The sequence below is a fragment of the Myotis nattereri genome (genome assembly GCF_964212035.1).
Source record: "Myotis nattereri genome assembly, chromosome: 6".
Lineage (NCBI taxonomy): Eukaryota > Metazoa > Chordata > Mammalia > Chiroptera > Vespertilionidae > Myotis > Myotis nattereri.
In genome coordinates, this window is record NC_138081.1 from 92323345 (window position 1) to 92341445 (window position 18101).

The 18101-nt window shown below is 38.5% G+C and overlaps 1 protein-coding gene across 2 annotated transcripts; it reads left to right on the forward strand.

The window, feature by feature from the left end:
- Nucleotides 1–8788, forward strand: VIP (vasoactive intestinal peptide). Of its 2 annotated transcripts, none has more exons than XM_081093541.1 (7): nucleotides 1–504; nucleotides 1705–1813; nucleotides 3464–3586; nucleotides 4443–4547; nucleotides 5290–5421; nucleotides 6206–6294; nucleotides 7954–8788. In XM_081093541.1, the coding sequence occupies exons 2-6, from the start codon at nucleotides 1707–1709 to the stop codon at nucleotides 6249–6251; spliced, it is 513 nt and encodes a 170-aa protein (XP_080949667.1). In that variant the 5' UTR covers nucleotides 1–504; nucleotides 1705–1706; the 3' UTR covers nucleotides 6252–6294; nucleotides 7954–8788. The 2 variants fall into 2 exon arrangements, with proteins under 2 accessions (XP_080949667.1, XP_080949668.1); XM_081093542.1 differs by having other exon boundaries at nucleotides 358–504; nucleotides 1699–1813.
- Nucleotides 8789–18101: the final 9313 nt, after the last annotated feature.

Consider the following 18101-nt stretch of genomic DNA (forward strand, 5'->3'; position numbering starts at 1 on the left):
TGACCATAAGTGTTTGTTGCTTTTAAAATCTATTCCTGGACATAAAATTCTTATTTTCTGAAAGAACCTCAATGTCCCTGACTATAACGCAAATTCATTTGCTTACATCATTACTGCTAATTAAAGATGACTCTATTTCACATTCAACTTGATAGCTGTTTTTGTTTAAAGAAAAGTAAATTTCCTCTCTTTTACGTCATGAAGATGCTCACTATATATTTATATAAATCAGAAATTAGATAAGAATTTCAAGCCCTATTCACCCCCGGGAGAGCAGCTGTGACGTCTTTCAGAGTTTTGTGATTGCTCAGCCCTGAGTACAAGCCCTATAAAATGATGGGCTTTGAAATGCTGGTCAGGGTAGAGTGAAAGCAGCTGCTGGCAATAACCCTTAGCCAGTACAAGTTCAGGTTCAACTCTGACTGGTACAGCCTTTCTTGGACTCGGGACTTCAACACCTGAGACAGCTCCAACAGTCTGTGGCACAGAACACTCCCAGGCAAGGTAAGTGACAACTACAGCTTTCTTCTCTTACTCCCTCTCTGCTGCTAGAACTTTTCTCAGGGTAGATTGAATTTTTTTTTCCTCTCTGGAAAATTTTTTTTTGACAGTTTTCTTTCTTTATAGCAACAACAAGAGAAGTTTCTCAGTCCCCTGGTAAGGATAGAAATGCCTCCATTTCTCACGTATCCATGAATTTTCTGAATTCTTTTGTTTAATGGATGGTTTTCCTGCTTGCCATTTTATTCAATACTATTTTTTTTAAATAATGCATATAAGTAGGGTTTTCTTTTTGCTTGTATATAAATTTTTGACTGAAGGGTTCAGTGGGTACATTTGTTTTTGAAGTCTTAGACTTGTTTTTAAGTTCTGTTCTTTTTCTGTCATATGTTGGTTATGTGAACTTAGGAAGCATTTATTTTAAATAAAAATCCTGTGATTTTTATAGAGAAGCAAGAGAACAGACCATGAAGTCTTAAGTTTCTATCTAGAAACCATTTAGAAATAAAATGTGTAAGTTGATTAAATGTTAAAACCACACAGTGTTTTTAATATATTTTTCTTCTGTGGCAAAAGTTAGGTCAATGGTGATATGTGGTTTAATTTTTTTTTGAGGGGGGGGGAATCAATTTTCACCAGTAATTGTGCTAAGTTGTTCAAGTTCAGGCTTAAGGAAGTACGTGACCGGTAACATCTGCAATTAAAAGAAGAAAATGTGTATATACAAAATCATTTTATACTGTTATATATACACATTTATATGTACATGTTCATTATTCAATGTATAATAACCTAGTTTTATATTAACCAGCTGCAGAGTCTTAAAGTAGAAAAAAATAATCATCTTTTTGCAGTTAGAGAGGATACTACAATCGGATGCTACCATTTTGTAATAGAAGATGGTCCCCAGGGCTATTTCCAGCAGGATAAGAGTGAGCCAATCAATGTATACATGGGCCACCTATGAAAGATAGGCAGTAGTTCAAAAAGAATCCTAATTTTTATTCAAGCGCCCGCCACCAAGAGAAATCCTCTTCATTTAAAAAGTAATAACTATTACAGTTTAACGGTTTCTATAAGATGAAAAAGACTTCTTCCGAACTCTGTGCAAGAGTGTTCAGCATTTGCCGGGCACTCAGAATCACCGAGCAGGTGAGGTCTGTGGGTGGGAAGCTTGACGTGGCTCCCCCTTTCGAGGTGCAGAGATGGAATCCAGAAGGGCGCCCGGGCTCCTCCTGCTCCTGCTCCTGTTCAGCGCGCTCTTCTCACAAACGCTGGCGTGGCCTCTTTACGGAGCACCTGCTGCTCTGAGGTAAGTTCTCCTTCAGTGCAGGCAGTTGAACATTCCTTCATCTAAATGGGAACTTTCTATCTGGGGTTTTGGACAACTCAAACTTTCAGAAATTACATATTATTCATTTAAAGATGAAATACCTGGCTGATGTGTTAAGCAAGCTTTTTCACCATCGGGTCTCCATGCTCAGTATGAGCCCCACCAGCACTCTCGGGCATGAGAGAGAGCGGCAGGGGCTCGTCTTATGGGCAGGATAGTTCACATTTTCAAACGAGGTGGGAGGAGAATTTGACTTTCCATTCATTCGAAAGCAGCTTTAGATAAGGAATGAGCTTTCAGATCAGTCTCTGATGGGAAAATAGAACTTCCGTGGCATGCCTCATTTTAGTTCATTTTTAAGATCAGTCAGGAAGTAATCATAAGAATAGCAGTTGATTATAGAAACATATATAGAAGCATGTTGGAGAGATCTATCTATGCAGAATTAATTTGCTATCATTAAGAAGTGTGGAATAATTGATCTACTGAGATCCTCTTTCCCAATGAGTAAATTTTAATATAAGTGGTTTTGATGTTTAAAAATCCTTAGTTTTTACTGTTCTCTTTGTGGTATTTTATATTTTAAGTTCATAGATTACAATACAGCTCATTTAAAGCTTTATCTGAAATAAAATAAATTTATGTTTAAAGAAATAAATGGTAAATTAAAACTACATTAGCTTAAACTTTCCTCGGGTCCTATACCTACGGGCACTTTATACAGGCACTACTCTTGTTCTTCACAAGGTCTGCTTAAAGCCAGATCTCTGCTGCTTTGATAACTAAATGGAATGATTCTGACGGAGTGGTTATAGCACCACAGATGAACAATCACAAGAATGCTGAAGTTGGTATGAATTACTAGGCTTCATTCTCTAAGAGGACTGCTTGTTCCTGACTACCAGCTACCACATCACCCAAAGATACACCAGTGCCCAGGAGTCAACAAATTCCTAGAGTCTTACCCTAACAGAGAAAACGTACATACATAGAATTTTAATCATGTGCTAGTGTTCCAAATGTGTATGCATTTATGCAGTGTAGTAATATTCCGTGTATAGGAATGGCTATCCTTAGTTTTTCAGTGAAGCACTTTACATCCTTTACTAAAACACGTAACTACATGAGATTAGAAACCAGAGGCCCCACAGAATTCATGAAATTTGAGTAAGTATTCAGAGATGTAGAGATTCTTTGGACGTGATCAATACAGAGAAACATATCACATGAAATGATACTAAACATCAATAAACATACAATTTGCTCCCCGTTTTCATACAGAATATTAGATTTTTTTTCTAAGTGCTTATGATATTTAACTTTGCAACCTGAAGATATTACCAAGGAAGTGTACTTTACGTAATGTTCTGATAGGATGGAGCTGAGTAGCTCTCACACCGGATGCATACAGCTTGTGAAAGTGGGATGGTATTTATTTTATGGGATAAATTAAATTTTACTGTTTACACTCTCATAAACCATTGAAGCCATTAAATCAGATATACTATACATATTTTGTGAATAGGCAATACTTCCCAAGATTTTGGGTATCTTATTTAAAATAATTGTATAAGCATAAACTTCTGATAAAATAACGTATTATATTTCTATTGTACTTTCCCCTGATAGGTTGGGTGACAGAATACCCTATGAAGGAGAAAATGAACCTGACCAAGCTTCATTAAAAGCAGACACCGACATCCTGCAAAATGTATTCGCTGAAAATGACACACCCTATTATGATGCATACAGGTGAGTTCACTTTCATGAAGCAGTATTTTAGAAGACACAATTTTGAGTTATGTTTTATTTTTGTGTCTCCATGGAGCTATTTCTGCTGTGTAACACTGCATGTTTCCTCGTGTCATGGCTTCATCCAGCCACATTTATGGCAGCGTGTGCCCCTGGACATGACTAGCATGCATGATAATAGGAAAACTTTCCCATTTAGGATTTCGGGATAGAGGAATTTCTAAGGCAAAAGTTTCATGTCTACATAAAGAAAAGATGTCTAATAGTAACAGCTACATTCACAGAGACACTTGTCAAGAGCAGCACTGAAGTACAGACAGTATAGATCTCCACCGAAGACAAAGAATAGAAGCTTCCTCATTTGAACAGAAAAGCAGGTTGATAGACCTAAGCCCCTCTCTTTCAAAGGATTTTGTTCCCAAATATTGGCAGAAGAAATAGCAAAAGATGTAATAGGGGTTAGAATCAGGATTGTTTCCCCTTATATCTATCATTATTAAGGGTAGGAGAAATAAAGTGCTATAAATGAACGGACACTAATTTAAATATTATATTTTTCCTACCAATATTTCTTAGAGAAGAATTTGTTTTATAGATTCTATCAGGGAACATTAGTTAATGTTGAGATATACTTCTACAAAAGCTAATTTCCTTGCTTTTCAAAATTTGGGGCTGAAAAATATAGGTTATTAGGAAATTAGGAAATCTAATCCAATTATTAGAAAATCTCCTTTGGGACTTAATTTTTATAAGAAGCTTTCATAAATTTATGAATTTCTTTCTTATTGATTGAGCCAAAATAATATTTTTGAAAATCATTTTTAAAATAATGGTTATCCTTTCTCTCTTGTTTTAGAAATACCAGACATGCTGATGGAGTTTTCACCAGTGACTATAGTAGACTCTTGGGTCAGCTTTCTGCCAAAAATTACCTTGATTCTCTTGTTGGAAAACGAGTTGGGTAAAGATAATTTATTATTACTATTTTATCAAACACATTATGATTTTTTTAATCTGCAAATTATATTTGCACTGTTAATAATTTACTAATTTTGTTGCGCATTTATAACTTTGATCATATTTAATTGAATTGAAAAATAATTTATATTCTTCAATAAAATATGCCAGTCCCATGGATTAAAGAAATAAGGCTTACTAGTAAAATTTTCACTGGCTCTAGACACACTTATTTTCCTTTAGGAGAAAACATTTGTAAATCTGCAATCAAATTGAAGTAGACACAGTAAAAAATAAATAACACATAGGATAAATTGAAGCAAATGTTAAGGTTGATCATAGTAGCTGTTTTTTAACTTCCTGCTCAAACCAAGCATTGGAAGATTCTTTCTTTAAATGACCAAGAGTTGAATCTTTAGATGGCACTATTTAGATGACATAGCTCCTCAAGAAGCATTAATTTACTCCCAGTGGCAGAAAACAACTTTAAATATCCCTCTATGATTTGATAAAATATTTGCTCACTTAGTCTTAAGACACTCCCAGTAAGTGCCAACATGTATTGGATTATTTCTCACTCTCCTATCCTTAGGCTTAGGTGTATTTTTTCCTATGTATTTTTTGTCATAGAAAATAAATTGGGTGTTAGAATTCATTTTTATTTGACACCAAGAAAAATGGGAATGGTGGTGTATTTATCATTTCTTGCTAAAAAGCTTTGATTCTATTCCCATCACATTTCTTAGCAGTGACATCTCAGAAGGCCAGGGGCCAATCAAACGCCATTCGGACGCAGTCTTCACTGACAACTATACCCGCCTTCGGAAACAAATGGCTGTGAAGAAATACTTGAACTCAATCCTGAATGGAAAGAGGAGGTAAAGAAACAGACAACTTGCTAAAATGTGAACTTATAAATCACTTTTAGAATAGAAGCTACAGAAGGGAGCCTTCCCCATCCCTCTATCTCAGTATCTATACTCTGAAGCAGTAATTCTCAACCTTGGCCACAGCCCTACCCAAACTCATTGCCAGGAATTAGTGCCTTTATGGATATGGCTCTAGATATATGGATTTCTTCAGAGCTCCCTGGTTGATTCTATTGTGTCTCCAGGTTTAAAATTGATGACTATAGAGGCATCTGTTTTGAGTCTGGAAACAAGTTTTAACAAAAGTGCTGCTTTTTAACTATGGAAATCCCAGTCCACTAGCAATTTGGCATCACATGGAACTCCCTGTATTAGCATTTCAACTCCCTTATTTTATCAAATTAAACTCTGAGTTATTTTGTCTTCTGACATTCAGTGAAGCCTGAGTCTGTCTGAGTGTACAGATATTGGAGCACAGTACATAGAGAGTGGGGTGCTCTCTTTTTATTCCAATTATGTTTGGTTAGAAAGTGAGTATTAAGGACGAGCCTGGCTGGATGAGGCCATAGAAGATGACTTTCTTTGCCCACCAGATTGTAAGTGTGTAGGATTGATTTTAGACACTTTAAAAAAAAATCATTCACCGGTAAGAACCAAACTGAATGATAATTGTTTAGCCCCCAGAGCACTTTACAGGGGACAGAGAATAGCATAGGTTACACAATATCATTTATTTAGATGCTTTCTTCTCTAAGAGCCTTAACATGCACAATTTTTTATTTCTGCTGTACAGCACTGAGGGAGAATACCCTGACTTTTTTGAAGAGCTAGAAAACTGATGGAAAAGGTCTTTGAGGAAAGCTGGTGAAAACGTCCCAAATGGTGCGTATATCTGTGCATTCTTATCATAGTCTTATAGCAATTATCCAGCTATTTCAGGAGGTAAGAGCCGCTTGGTAAGAGATATCCTAGACTTGTTCCCAGTGAAACATCCTGTAAGAATGACACTCCTACCAGAAGTGAACCATGGGCCAGTAATCAGCTTAAAATTCATGCAGGGTTCTGATTGCATAACAGAGAAAAATCACAATAAATAAACAGTTTTGTATCTTCTAGTTTACCCAGACATATTCCTACCCTCTGACAAGATTTAAAGCAGCAGAGACTGACTCACACTAATGAGAAAAACTGGTGTTCTTATCAAGCATCCAGCCAGGCTGCTGTTATTAATTTAAGGTTTCATTCCACGATTGACTGCTAGCATCTTATTTAAGTACAGGGAGATGCCCCCAAATTACAGCAAGGTTTGTTATTGTGAAAATACAATGCACTTTGCATCTAATTTTATTCCCTGAAACATAGCCAGCTTCAGGCAGCAAAAGTCAAGTTCAGCTTCTTTTACCTATAAAATAAGTGTACTATGACTCCAGTAGTATTCACTGTAAAATAATTTTTGAGTAGAGAAAACACAAATAGGTTTTTTCTTTGTTATATAATAAGCTTGTTAACACAAATACTTTTATGTACATGTAGATACAAGGCATATATTTTTCCCGAGTACATTAATGCTTATATTAGCTCATAAAATGTATTTACAATATTTGGCAAGTGCTTGAAGAAATTTTCCATCATCAGCATTTGAGATTAACAAAATTTTTCACTAAAGCCTATGGAGTAAATATTTTTGGTTTTGTGGTCTATATAGTTTCTTTCAAAAATATGTCTGTTACTGTAGCACAAAATTGTCCACAGATAATATGTAAAATGAATGGGAGTATCTGGGTTACAATAAAGCTTTATTTCTAAAACATGAAGGTAGACTAGACTACGACCCTGAAGGGGTCAAGGAGATTAAAGGAGACCTAAGCTCAGAATGAGTATAATTTATTGTTTTACTTCAGTCCTGGTGTTCATGAGAGTCCTCAGTAGTGGGCAGGGTGTCTGCAAAGACACTTGCACAACTGGTGACTTTGTCCACGGATTACCCTTCACTTCTAAGGGACATGCATGGTCAGGGGTGTGGCGCATGTCTGTTCATGGCCATAAATGGATAGTTGAGAGCAGTGTGTCCCTTTCCTCAAAACAGAAAGGAAATCCCATGTGGCTTCTTGAAAAACTGTTGATAAGAAGGCCTCTCCATCACATGATGCACCCCAGCAGACACTAACACATGGAAGAGGACAGTCACTGTGTCTTTTGTAAATTGTAAGATGATTGATGAGATTACATCTTCCATTCTTTTTGTTTAAATGTGCAGTTTTGGACAAATTCTTTTTCACAACAAATCTGTGGGTCAGCCGTTTGTGAAAATTACAAATCATTGACTGACCAAAGGGCCCCTTCCCATCCCTGTGCCATTTCTAACAATCAGTCCTTTGAAAGATGTGCTCCTGATTTCCCACAATATGATCCCTTGTCACAGACTATTGACAAGGGGCAAAGAGAAATAGATGTTTATTAAATGAGTGGATAAGGGGATGAAATTAAGATGCTGTCAGTGAAAATACTTTTATGCTTACATGTCAATTCTTTCTTTTTCAGATTCTTGAAGAAAAATGATAGATGATATAATTACATTTTGAGCTCTACATAAGTAGTAATTCAAGAAAACATCTTCAATATTGAGACCAAATAAAATACTGTGTTGTGAATGTTGTGATTTATTTTAAGCTAATGTAATAACTGTGTTGCTTACATTGCAAATATTATTTAAGAGTTCTTAAATTTGTCTTTAACTCCTGGAAATCCTGTAATTTCATATGCTGTGTACCCTTTCTAACAAAAACATATTAAATGATAAGAAGATAGTACGTTAATTCCAATTATAAGAGGCTTTATGGAAGGGTAGTCATTGAGCAAAATTGATCTATTTATTTATAGAGCCTCCTCAACTATTCACATAATCCACCAGATAATCATTGTGTCCAAATTTGAATGGTAAGCAGATAGAACGCTATGCTAAGTAAACCTCAAAATGTCTAAGAGGATACCAACCAAGTTAAAAAGTCATTCTTCAAAACAGCTGTTTTTAAAAATAAAATGCATTTTCATATTTTAGGCACCCTTTATTTTAAACTGGATTAAAATCTCATAAATTTGGATCTCTAATGCCAAAGGCTCTCTTCTGATCTATTGATTCAATGAAGGAGAATGGCCTCTGCTTCTGACATTGGACCTCACCTTTAATCTTGTGTAAAGTATGTGCAAAATGTAGACTTGTTTTCCAGTGCTAAGTACTTTTTCTCCAAAACCCTTCAAAGAATGTTTTGGTCATACCAGCTTCTGTCAGTGAAAGTACATTTGGAGACACAACTATTTTTCCAAAATGATTGTAAGAAATTAAACGTAGAAAATAAAGGTATCTGATTATCATTGCAAACAATTTCTGTCGTTTTGAGTCTTTAAAGGATACAGTAGTAGTAGCTCATTTAAGCACTAAAGTGCCAGCCAGATCGTTTTTGTGATGTTAGAGGTAGAATTATGTTTGACTTTGTGTGAGATATGAAAGAGAAAAGCCCAGAATGTTCCCAAGGTAGATCACCTGAGCAACTTGAAGGATGGTGTTGCTATTAACTGAGATGAAAAAGACAGGAGGAGGGAGGTTCCAGAGCAAAAGGAGTTTAGATTTAGGCATTTTAAAGATATATGTTAGGAGTCCTGAGGAGATGCTGGGCTAGAGGTAAACTGTTGGTAGACTTCAGTATATAAAAGAGATTTAAAGGCACAGGTCATGAGATTAAGGACCAAATCCTATATAATAAAAGGCCAGTGACCATAACGGCATAACAACTAGAATGACTGATCGACCAGTCATTATGAGGTTCATTGACCACCTCTTGGTCCCTCCCCCCAGCCCTCAGGCTCTGATCGCCAGATGGCAAATGGGGAACCATGGGGAACCGGGGTGGGTGTCAGTGGTGGGGTGGAACTCAGGACTGGTGAGCGGGTGGAATAGCCAACATCTTGGTCCCTCCCCACAGCCCACAGGCTCTGGTAGATCGCCAGATGGCGAATGGGGAACCGGGGTTGGTGTTGGCAGTGGGATGGGACTGGGGACTGGCGAATGGGCAGAAGATGGCCCTGATCGCAGGCTAGGCCTCGGGACCCTACCCGTGTACAATTTTGTGTGCTGGGCCTCTAGTGTAACTATAAAAGAATCTCAACACCAGATCCCTGGTGTGTTCATTTACCAGGACTGTTATGACAACATACCAGACTCAGGGATTGAAGAACAAAAAATGTATTGTCTCAGTTCTGGAGGTAAAAGTCTGAGTTCAGGGGGTTTGCAGAGTTGGTTCTTTCTGAGGACTATGAGAGAGAATCTGATCTTTCTGATTTCTGATAGTTTCCTAGTCATCTTTGGCTCATAGAGGAATTACCTTGATTTCTTTGTTGACATTCACATGGTGTTGTGTGTGTGTGTGTGTCCCCAATTTTTCCTTTTTAGAAAGATACTAGCTGTATTAGATTAAGGCCCACGCTAATTACTTCATTTTGACATCTTTACCTCTGTAAGACCCTATCTCTAAATAAGGTCACATTTTGAGGTACTGAGGGTTAGAACTATAACATATGGATTGGGGGGGACATAATTCAACCCACAACACTGAGACACTCCAACATGAATAATCTGGCATGTTGAGGAACAAATGGGGTAAAAGGGAGTGAAAGAAGAAGCTAGTAACATAGCAGAAAAATAGGAAAGTGTGTAGTTCTTTCAAGGAAGAAGGCATCTTTAAGAGTTTTATAGCGGCTGCTATGTAAAATAATGCTCATTTATTGGTTTCTTCAACTAGTATTTATTAGGAACCGGCTATGTGCCCAGCACTGTTCTTGGTTCTGATGATATAACAGTGAACCAAGCATACAGGAATTCCTGCCCCCAGAGAGCTTATATTCTACCGAGGGAAACAGATGATAAACAAAATAGTTAAGGAAAATACATGTTGTATTAGAAAGGGACAAGTGCTAAGGAGGAAAATTAATGCAGGGAAAGAGGATATTGAGTGTTGAAATGAAAGGTTGGAACTTTAGATGAGGTTCCTAGAGAAGACCTCACGAGAAGATGAATTTGAGGAAAGCCCAGAAAGAAATCAGCTGGGAGTCTCTATGTAAACATCGTTCTAGACAGCAGAATTTCCAGATGCAAAAGCCCTTGGTTTGGGGCTTACCTCATATTTTCGAGGAGCAGAGAAGAGGCTAATTTAGCTGAAGTGCAAAGAATGATGAAGATACAATCTAAGAGAGAAAGCCAGAGAGGTTATGAAGAGTGAGGCCACATAGATCACATAGGTCCCATTCTGCCTCGCTCTCTTGAGTACTCACATCCTCCCTATCTCCTGGCTTTCAGAACCCTAGCTCTGAGACCCAGCCACTGCTGCGTGTTCTACAGACCCTGCCCCTGAGCTGAATCTTGCTTTTCCTTACCTTGTCTGTGAGCATGGCCTTTGCCCCTGTAGACCCTGAGAAAGAGGATACAGGACAAGAAGGGCTCCTGGTAGCTTAACTGGGATCAAATTATAAACAATACAAAGCCCACCCAGCATGGCTCAGTGGTTTAGCTTGGACCTATGAACCAAAAGGTCTTGGTTGGATTCCCGGTCAAGGTACATGCCCTGGTTGTGGGCTGGATTCCCAGTGTGGGGCATGCAGGAGCTGGCTGATTGATGATTCTCTCTCATCATTGATGTTTCTCTCTCTCTCTCTCTCTCTCTCTCTCTCTCTCTCTCTCTCTCTCTCCTGAAATTGGTAAGAATATATATTTTAAAAACTGCACAAAACAAAACAGGCACACACAAAACAGACTCCAGCAGCCATTTCTACACAGAGGCCTGACACACACACTGCACTTCAGGGAGAAGCCTGCACTGAACTACCTGCCTCGGCACTGCACTGCACTGCACTGTGTCCCGGCCCCCTGAGCCAGACCTCACACTGAGTTCCTGGGGTTCCATTCCCCGGTCAGTGGGAGCACAGCTGTAGGCCCCTCAGCATCTCCACTGACCAATCAGAGTGGTTCCATTCTAACCCATCGGGACAGTGCCTTTAGGACCAATCAAACTGCGTATTTGGAGTTTTCATTTGCATGAGGAATCAGAGGAGGGGACTTCTGGCCTTATAAGTCCCCTCCCCTCTGACTGAGGGAGCATATTTGCCCTTTCCACCAAAGACTGAAGATTGCATTTCCCAGGCTAAAGCTGAAACATTGAAAATGAAACATGGAAGATGTCTTGTAGGAACAGTTCAGAGCAGAGCAGAGCTGTCTAGAGAGGGGCCTGGCCCAGGGCCTTGCTGCTTTTGCAGCCCTGCTATGTCCCATTTGAGCTGTTTGCATGGGATAAATTTCTTTCTTCACTGCACCCCAAACTGTGGATTCCTTTTGGCACTGAATTGGCACCAAAGACCACCTGTTGGAGCCCCTCTTGTTCCTTCTGTATCCCAGCTCTCTCTCTGGAACTTGATCTCTGTCTGGAATTGGGCAGAATTTGCCAAGGGTCAGAAAGACTGCATTGGTGATGGTCTCATTCTATGCTATTTCCCTCCCACATGATCACCTCACTTCCCAATCTCCCCTCTCTCCCATGTGTCCTCTCTTTGCTCCCTGAGGGTTTTTTTTTTTTTTCCAACTGCAATCTAATGCTTCCCTGTGAGTTAGGTAAAGCAGAATTTTTTTGGGGGGTGCGGGGAGGGTTGGATTTGCCATAAAAATGCATACCATTTAACGGATCATTGTGCCTAAAAGAATACAAATGGTCTTTTTTAGCAATAATTTCTAAAATAACAATCTAAAGATGTTGCCTCTTGATTCACAAATGACTTGAATTAGAAAGGTCTTGGTTTAATGTATTAAACAGCATTCATCTCAGAGCTTTGGTTATTGAGTGGAATACTTTCTGTGGCTTTGACATTCTAACTCAGGAAAAAAACACTTTCATTTTTAATTGGGCTTACATTTATAAATTAATACCTAATGCACAATTACCAACACAATATCCTTTCAATTTTATTTTAAGGTACCTGCAGTACAATAGCTATCAGCAAAAGAACATATTTTTTTGTTTACCATGTAAAAAAACTATATATATTACTATCAACATTACCATTTGCTACCTTAATATTAAACTAACACACACACCACACAGTTTCTGGTTTTCAGATACAGATTTCATTCTACAGGCTTTCTTGAAGAGAGAAACTAAGAATTCTCCAATAATGTCTATGAATAACTGAGAACCCTTGGCGATGAACACTTTATTAGATCTAGATTTTAGAAAAATGCTCTCCAATGTTTAATTTGCCTGTTTGCTCGGTGCTCCAGACTGTGCTTAACTGATAGCGGCTGCCATTGTCTGACGCAGAGAGGGGAACAGGCACCTTTAAAGCATCTGCCTTGTCACTACCCTCTGTCCACAGCTTTCTCTCCCGACTATCGGGAGAAAACATTCACTCGGTCCTTCTCTTTTACTTCCTGTAATTGCAGGTCTCCTACAAGATGTGTCTCCTTTCATACTTTAACTTTTCTCATTTTCCCCCACGCAATTGTGCTCTTTCTATTTCTCTTCCTTGGCAACTCGCCTTGGCTTCATAATGTTGCTTCTTTCTCTTTGACTCTTCTGTTTTCTTGAGTTGTAGCTTCATGCACTGGTTCCACTTCTCTGCTTCTTTTCCTACCCACGTGTTAACTTCATTTGTTCCAGTGATGGAAAATGTATGTAAATCTCCCAAGATTTCCTTTTGTCTCTTAAATGTTCTTTCCATGAGGTCTTGCTAAGTAATATTTTCTAATTTACATTTTATATACCTTTTTGGTTAAAATACCTAGACTACAAAGATACTTTCTCCTTACCTTGATAAGATAAAGAAACATTAGTCATATCCTTGTTATCTCATCCTTAATGAGATAAAAGTTTAGAGCAGCAGGCATAGGTCAAAAAAAGAGAATGTAGTATAAAAGAGAAAGTCTGAAATAGTGTGCAGGTAGTAATGGAATACGACTGAGAAAATTTCCATTTAAAGTTCTCAGCTCTTGTTAAATAGTTTACTAGAGGGGTATTAGGCTGAAAATATACCTGCAAAGTAAAACCAAAGTGATAAATAGTCCTAGATGGTTTGGCTCAGAGGATAGAGTGTCGAATGGTGGACTGAATGGTCCCAAGTTCGATTCCGGTCAAGGGCACATACCTGGGTTGTGGGCTTGATCCCCAGTAGGGGGCATGCAGTAAACAGCCAACCAATGATGCTCTCTCATCATTGATATTTCTATCTCTCTCTCCCACCCTCTCCTTTCCTCTCTGAAATCAATAAAAAATATATTTAATAAAAAAATGTAAATAATATAGGTGATAGTCAGGTTGGGTCCCATGTATGGGCCATAGTAATGTTATTGTAAAACATTAAGAAGAAACTATATAATAAGTTAAAAATAAAATGTAAGTAGTATGTTATGTACCAAATTAAATGTTATTTACCAAATTTTGGGATGTAACTGCTAAGTTGCTTATAACTAGAAAAGTGTTTAGAAACTGAATAACAATACAACTAATTTGTGTTAAAATAATATGATGTGGATCACATAAATTCAGTGAATTGTGAGTGAAAAGGCAAATTTGAGTTTTTGCCTAAGTTCCCACTTTTGGGGGGAAGTAATGCCTATATATCAGTAATTAAAAATATATTTGAACAAACAATACAGCAAAAATAGCATATTTTTTTTTCAGTGTTCCATGGGTCTCAGTAGGGTACCAGTAGTGGGGGCTAAATTTCTCATTGCATAACGTCCAGGTGATCAAATCTTTCCACATGTTAGCTAATAAACTAGAAAATTCGTGTCATTACTCACTGTGTTTGTGATGAGAAAAATTGCTGAGTGCTGCCTCTTCCTTCCCGTACCCACTATGAGCCAGAAAACATGAGTCTAAAGGAAAGATGACCAGCAAATAACAATGCCCGTGCTCTCCAGCTTTCCCAGTGCTGGGAGGGAGCTGGCCCATGGACTGGAATGGCTTTGGAGTGCCAAGGTGAACGCTTTAGGGTCCTCTCTTCTCTTCTGATGTCACTGTACATCCTCACTGGGAGCCAGAAACTCAGTCTTGGGTTGACAAGGAAGCCTCGGTCTATGACTATGAAAATGAAGTATCAGAATAGGACTGAGACCAGAACCACAGTGAACTTCACAGCACATCACTGGAGCACATAGGCATAGGCTAACGTTACTTCGTGCCGACTTATTTTTGCTGCTTATGGTTTTGAGGTATCACAAAAAAGAACAGAGGCCAGCTGCCCCCACTGAATCAAGGAGTCGTGAGGACATCAGCCTCGCTGCCTGGAATGTTCAAGAACAACTCGCTTCAGGACACAGAATGAATCCTTAGACAGGGTACTGCACACCTGCATTCACGGGCAGGCCCCGAAGCAAGGCTGACTTTTCCAGGAAGCAAACACGGAGGGTATCAGAGCAGGAGCCTGCTTGCATCAGGCTCCTTCCCCAGGGCCAGGCTGCAGCTCAGGACCTGCCGGAGTCAGGACTCGCACATGGTCTCTCTCGGCATTGACCTTTGCCAGCATTGGGCCAGCACCTCTGGTCTCAAGAGCCTGCCTCAGCCTTGGTCAACAATTCATTCCTGTGCCAAACTGCAGAGATCGGTGCTTGCTATTTCCAACGTAGCTCAACTCAGAGACAGAAATAGTTCTTCCTGGCTCCAGTTTGACTAAAACACAGTGAATATTGACCCTCGGCACTTATTTTTCCCTGAAACATAGCTACATGGGTTCACACAAGTGGTTCTCTCTAGGGGTCCATGCTTAGATTTCCCATACATTTTTTTTAAAGCTATTTCTCACTTATTATGCCAGAAATGCTGGCAAGGAAATCACAAAGTAGAATTTGATGGAAAAGAATGATCTGCAAATTAGTTCGTGTGTGAAATGTATAATTCAGCCCAGATGAAAAGGACTCCAATCTCAAATTCTAATCATGATTCAGACCTCAGAAAATTGTTTGGGAATTTTGGATTCGTCCACATGAATTCATCCTGTTCTATTTCATTTTAATGAACTCAATTCAGTTCATAATTTTTTACTAGAGCTAAAATTAAAATGAAGAAACTTGATAGAAAATATGTGGTAAATAGAACGTTAAAACTATTTTAAAGCCATGTTCTAGTATAGTAAAATCCCAGTGCTCTCATCAGTATCACCAATGCCCTTCCAAATTCCAAATTCCCTTCCAAATTCCCAATTCCCTATTCCAATAAAATAAAGCAGGAATTAGTTAACTTTGTTATCCTATAAGTTTAGAGTTGCATTTCTGTTGATATTTATTTATTTATTTATTTTAATTTATCTTTATTGTTGAAAGCATTACATATTCCGTCTTTGGGAGAATCTTCTTTGTCCACTGAATACAATCTATTTAATGTCCTATTAAATGCCCTCTATGGGTGCCCACAGCTATACCAGTTCCTGCCCAATGCTTCTGCCTTCCTTTTATTTTGTGAGGTATCCCCCTCTTCCCAGACTCATTGCTCCTCTGATGGCTTTCATTTCTGTTGCATAACCCGAGTCACTATAAGTAGTTTCCAAACAGAAAATCCTAATTGAGATAGTCTCTACTATGTTGTAAACTCTCTGGGTCTCTAGGCATTATTTGCAGATTCTTGCTTCTAATATTTTCATGAAAACCCGGGGAAATACCTCATGTGTGCTCACCATTCAGCCCTCTTAGCTTTATAGTGGTGCCTTGGGCATGATGGAGCCACGGAAGTGTAGCCACTGTCCGCTGAAGCTGGCCTCGGTGGCTCACGAAGCCCTTCACGCGACAAAATTGTCTCTGAATCCCTGGGACCTTCAGATACTGAAGTCTTGCTGTTTTCTTTGCCAACATGCGCGAGACTCTTTACTGATAGCTCTCTCCAGCTGTGTGAGTTTAAGAACTTGTCACCTCTTTCCCCAGGGTTCAGAGATACTGAAACACAATAGCATTTTCTAGTTTTACTTGAACTTCTTACCTTGAGGACCAGGACAGAATCCCATGGGAGCTGGGCCTTGTGAAGCTAATAATTAAATGAAAGTTTTTTTGTATGATTGCACTTTGGTGGCAGCGGAACATACTTCCTTTGATTCTACACTGAGAAGTTTTGAAATGACACTACAGAAACAAACACCTGCTCACCTAAATTATGCATTTGAGTCTCATTGAAGGTTTGCCTCAATGTCTAAAATATTTAACAGTTTGAAAGGTCAAGTGGGAAGCACTTATGAATTACATGATTGTATTTGCAATTTTCTGTTCCATTATAGTGAATAAAGACCTATTCCTCCTAGTCTACAGGGGTGCCAGCTTCTGAGCCTTCTGGAACATTAGCATTTTCTATCTAAATTGCCTCATATATTCTGATGATCATCCATTTCTATTTGCTTCCTTTAAAAATACAGTTATCAATTCTGATTACTTTCCTAGCTTTTGTTCAACACAAGAAAACAATCCATGAATACATTCTATGGATGTATTAAGAAAATACAAACAATTATAAAATATACAGTGTTTTCAGATTTTTTAAAATGTAATGTCTTTTGCCCAGCTGGCTGGTGTGGTTCAGTGGTTGAGTGTCGACCTATGAATTAAGAGGTTACGTCCGATTCCCCGTCGGGATAGATGCCCGGGTCGCAGGCTTGATCCCCAGTGTGGGGCATGCAGGAGACAGCCAATCAATGATTCTCTCTTATCATTGATAGTTCTCTCTCTCTCCCTCTCCCTCTCCCTCTCCTTTTCTCTCTCTGAAATCAATAAAAATTTTTTTCTTAAGTTTAATGTCTTTTATCTTTCACAGTTTACCTAATGGAGAATAGTAAATAGATCCCCCTGTCAATTGTTCAAATGTTTTAACTTTGCATGAAATAATTGATCTTTATCAATATGGAATTTCTATTATTCATATTTTTCTGTTGAATTTGAATTTTCAATTTATTTCTATTTCATCCAATTCTTTTGGTCTATAATAAGTAAAGTATGTATTATAAGACTAAAAGAAGCATCATATTAATAGTTACATACCATAGGTTCTTTGTTAACGTCACTAATTACTAGTGTATTACATTTTAACACCTTAGTTCAACATGACTTAAACTGTGAGAAAAATAAATGTTACCCAATTCTTATTCTTCAAACACCAAGAAATAGAGTGGGATAAATAAAGTATCATATGTAAAATTGTCAATATGCATAGTGAAATGCACCAGTTTAAACACTCTGTGAAGAATCGGTAGAGGAGTTATAAGCTGGGAAAAATCCATGGAGAGTGGAGCAGCTTGGGGTTGGCATTATGGAGTCTGTAGCGATCACTGAGCTGGTGCAGGTGATCTGGGTGGGTCCTAATAGCATCGCTACAGATTCCAACCCCAAGCTACTCTGTGAGGGTTGGCTGCTTACCTCACAGTTGCATCCTTTGCCTGAGAATTGCCCTGGGCTGAATGGGTGCTGCCTCATCTAACAGGTCATTCATTACTCCCTACTCTCAGAGGAGAGTCAGAGGTGAATAACTGATTGATCCAAGAGGGCAAAAGGCCAGCTCCTTTGTGTTAATGTTGAACCAACTCAGGCATCATTTCTGCTTTAAAGCCACACCCTCTTTTTATTGCTGCCAGCCTCGTTGGTTCCTTTTTCATAGTTCTTTTTATTCTCTTTCTTAAAA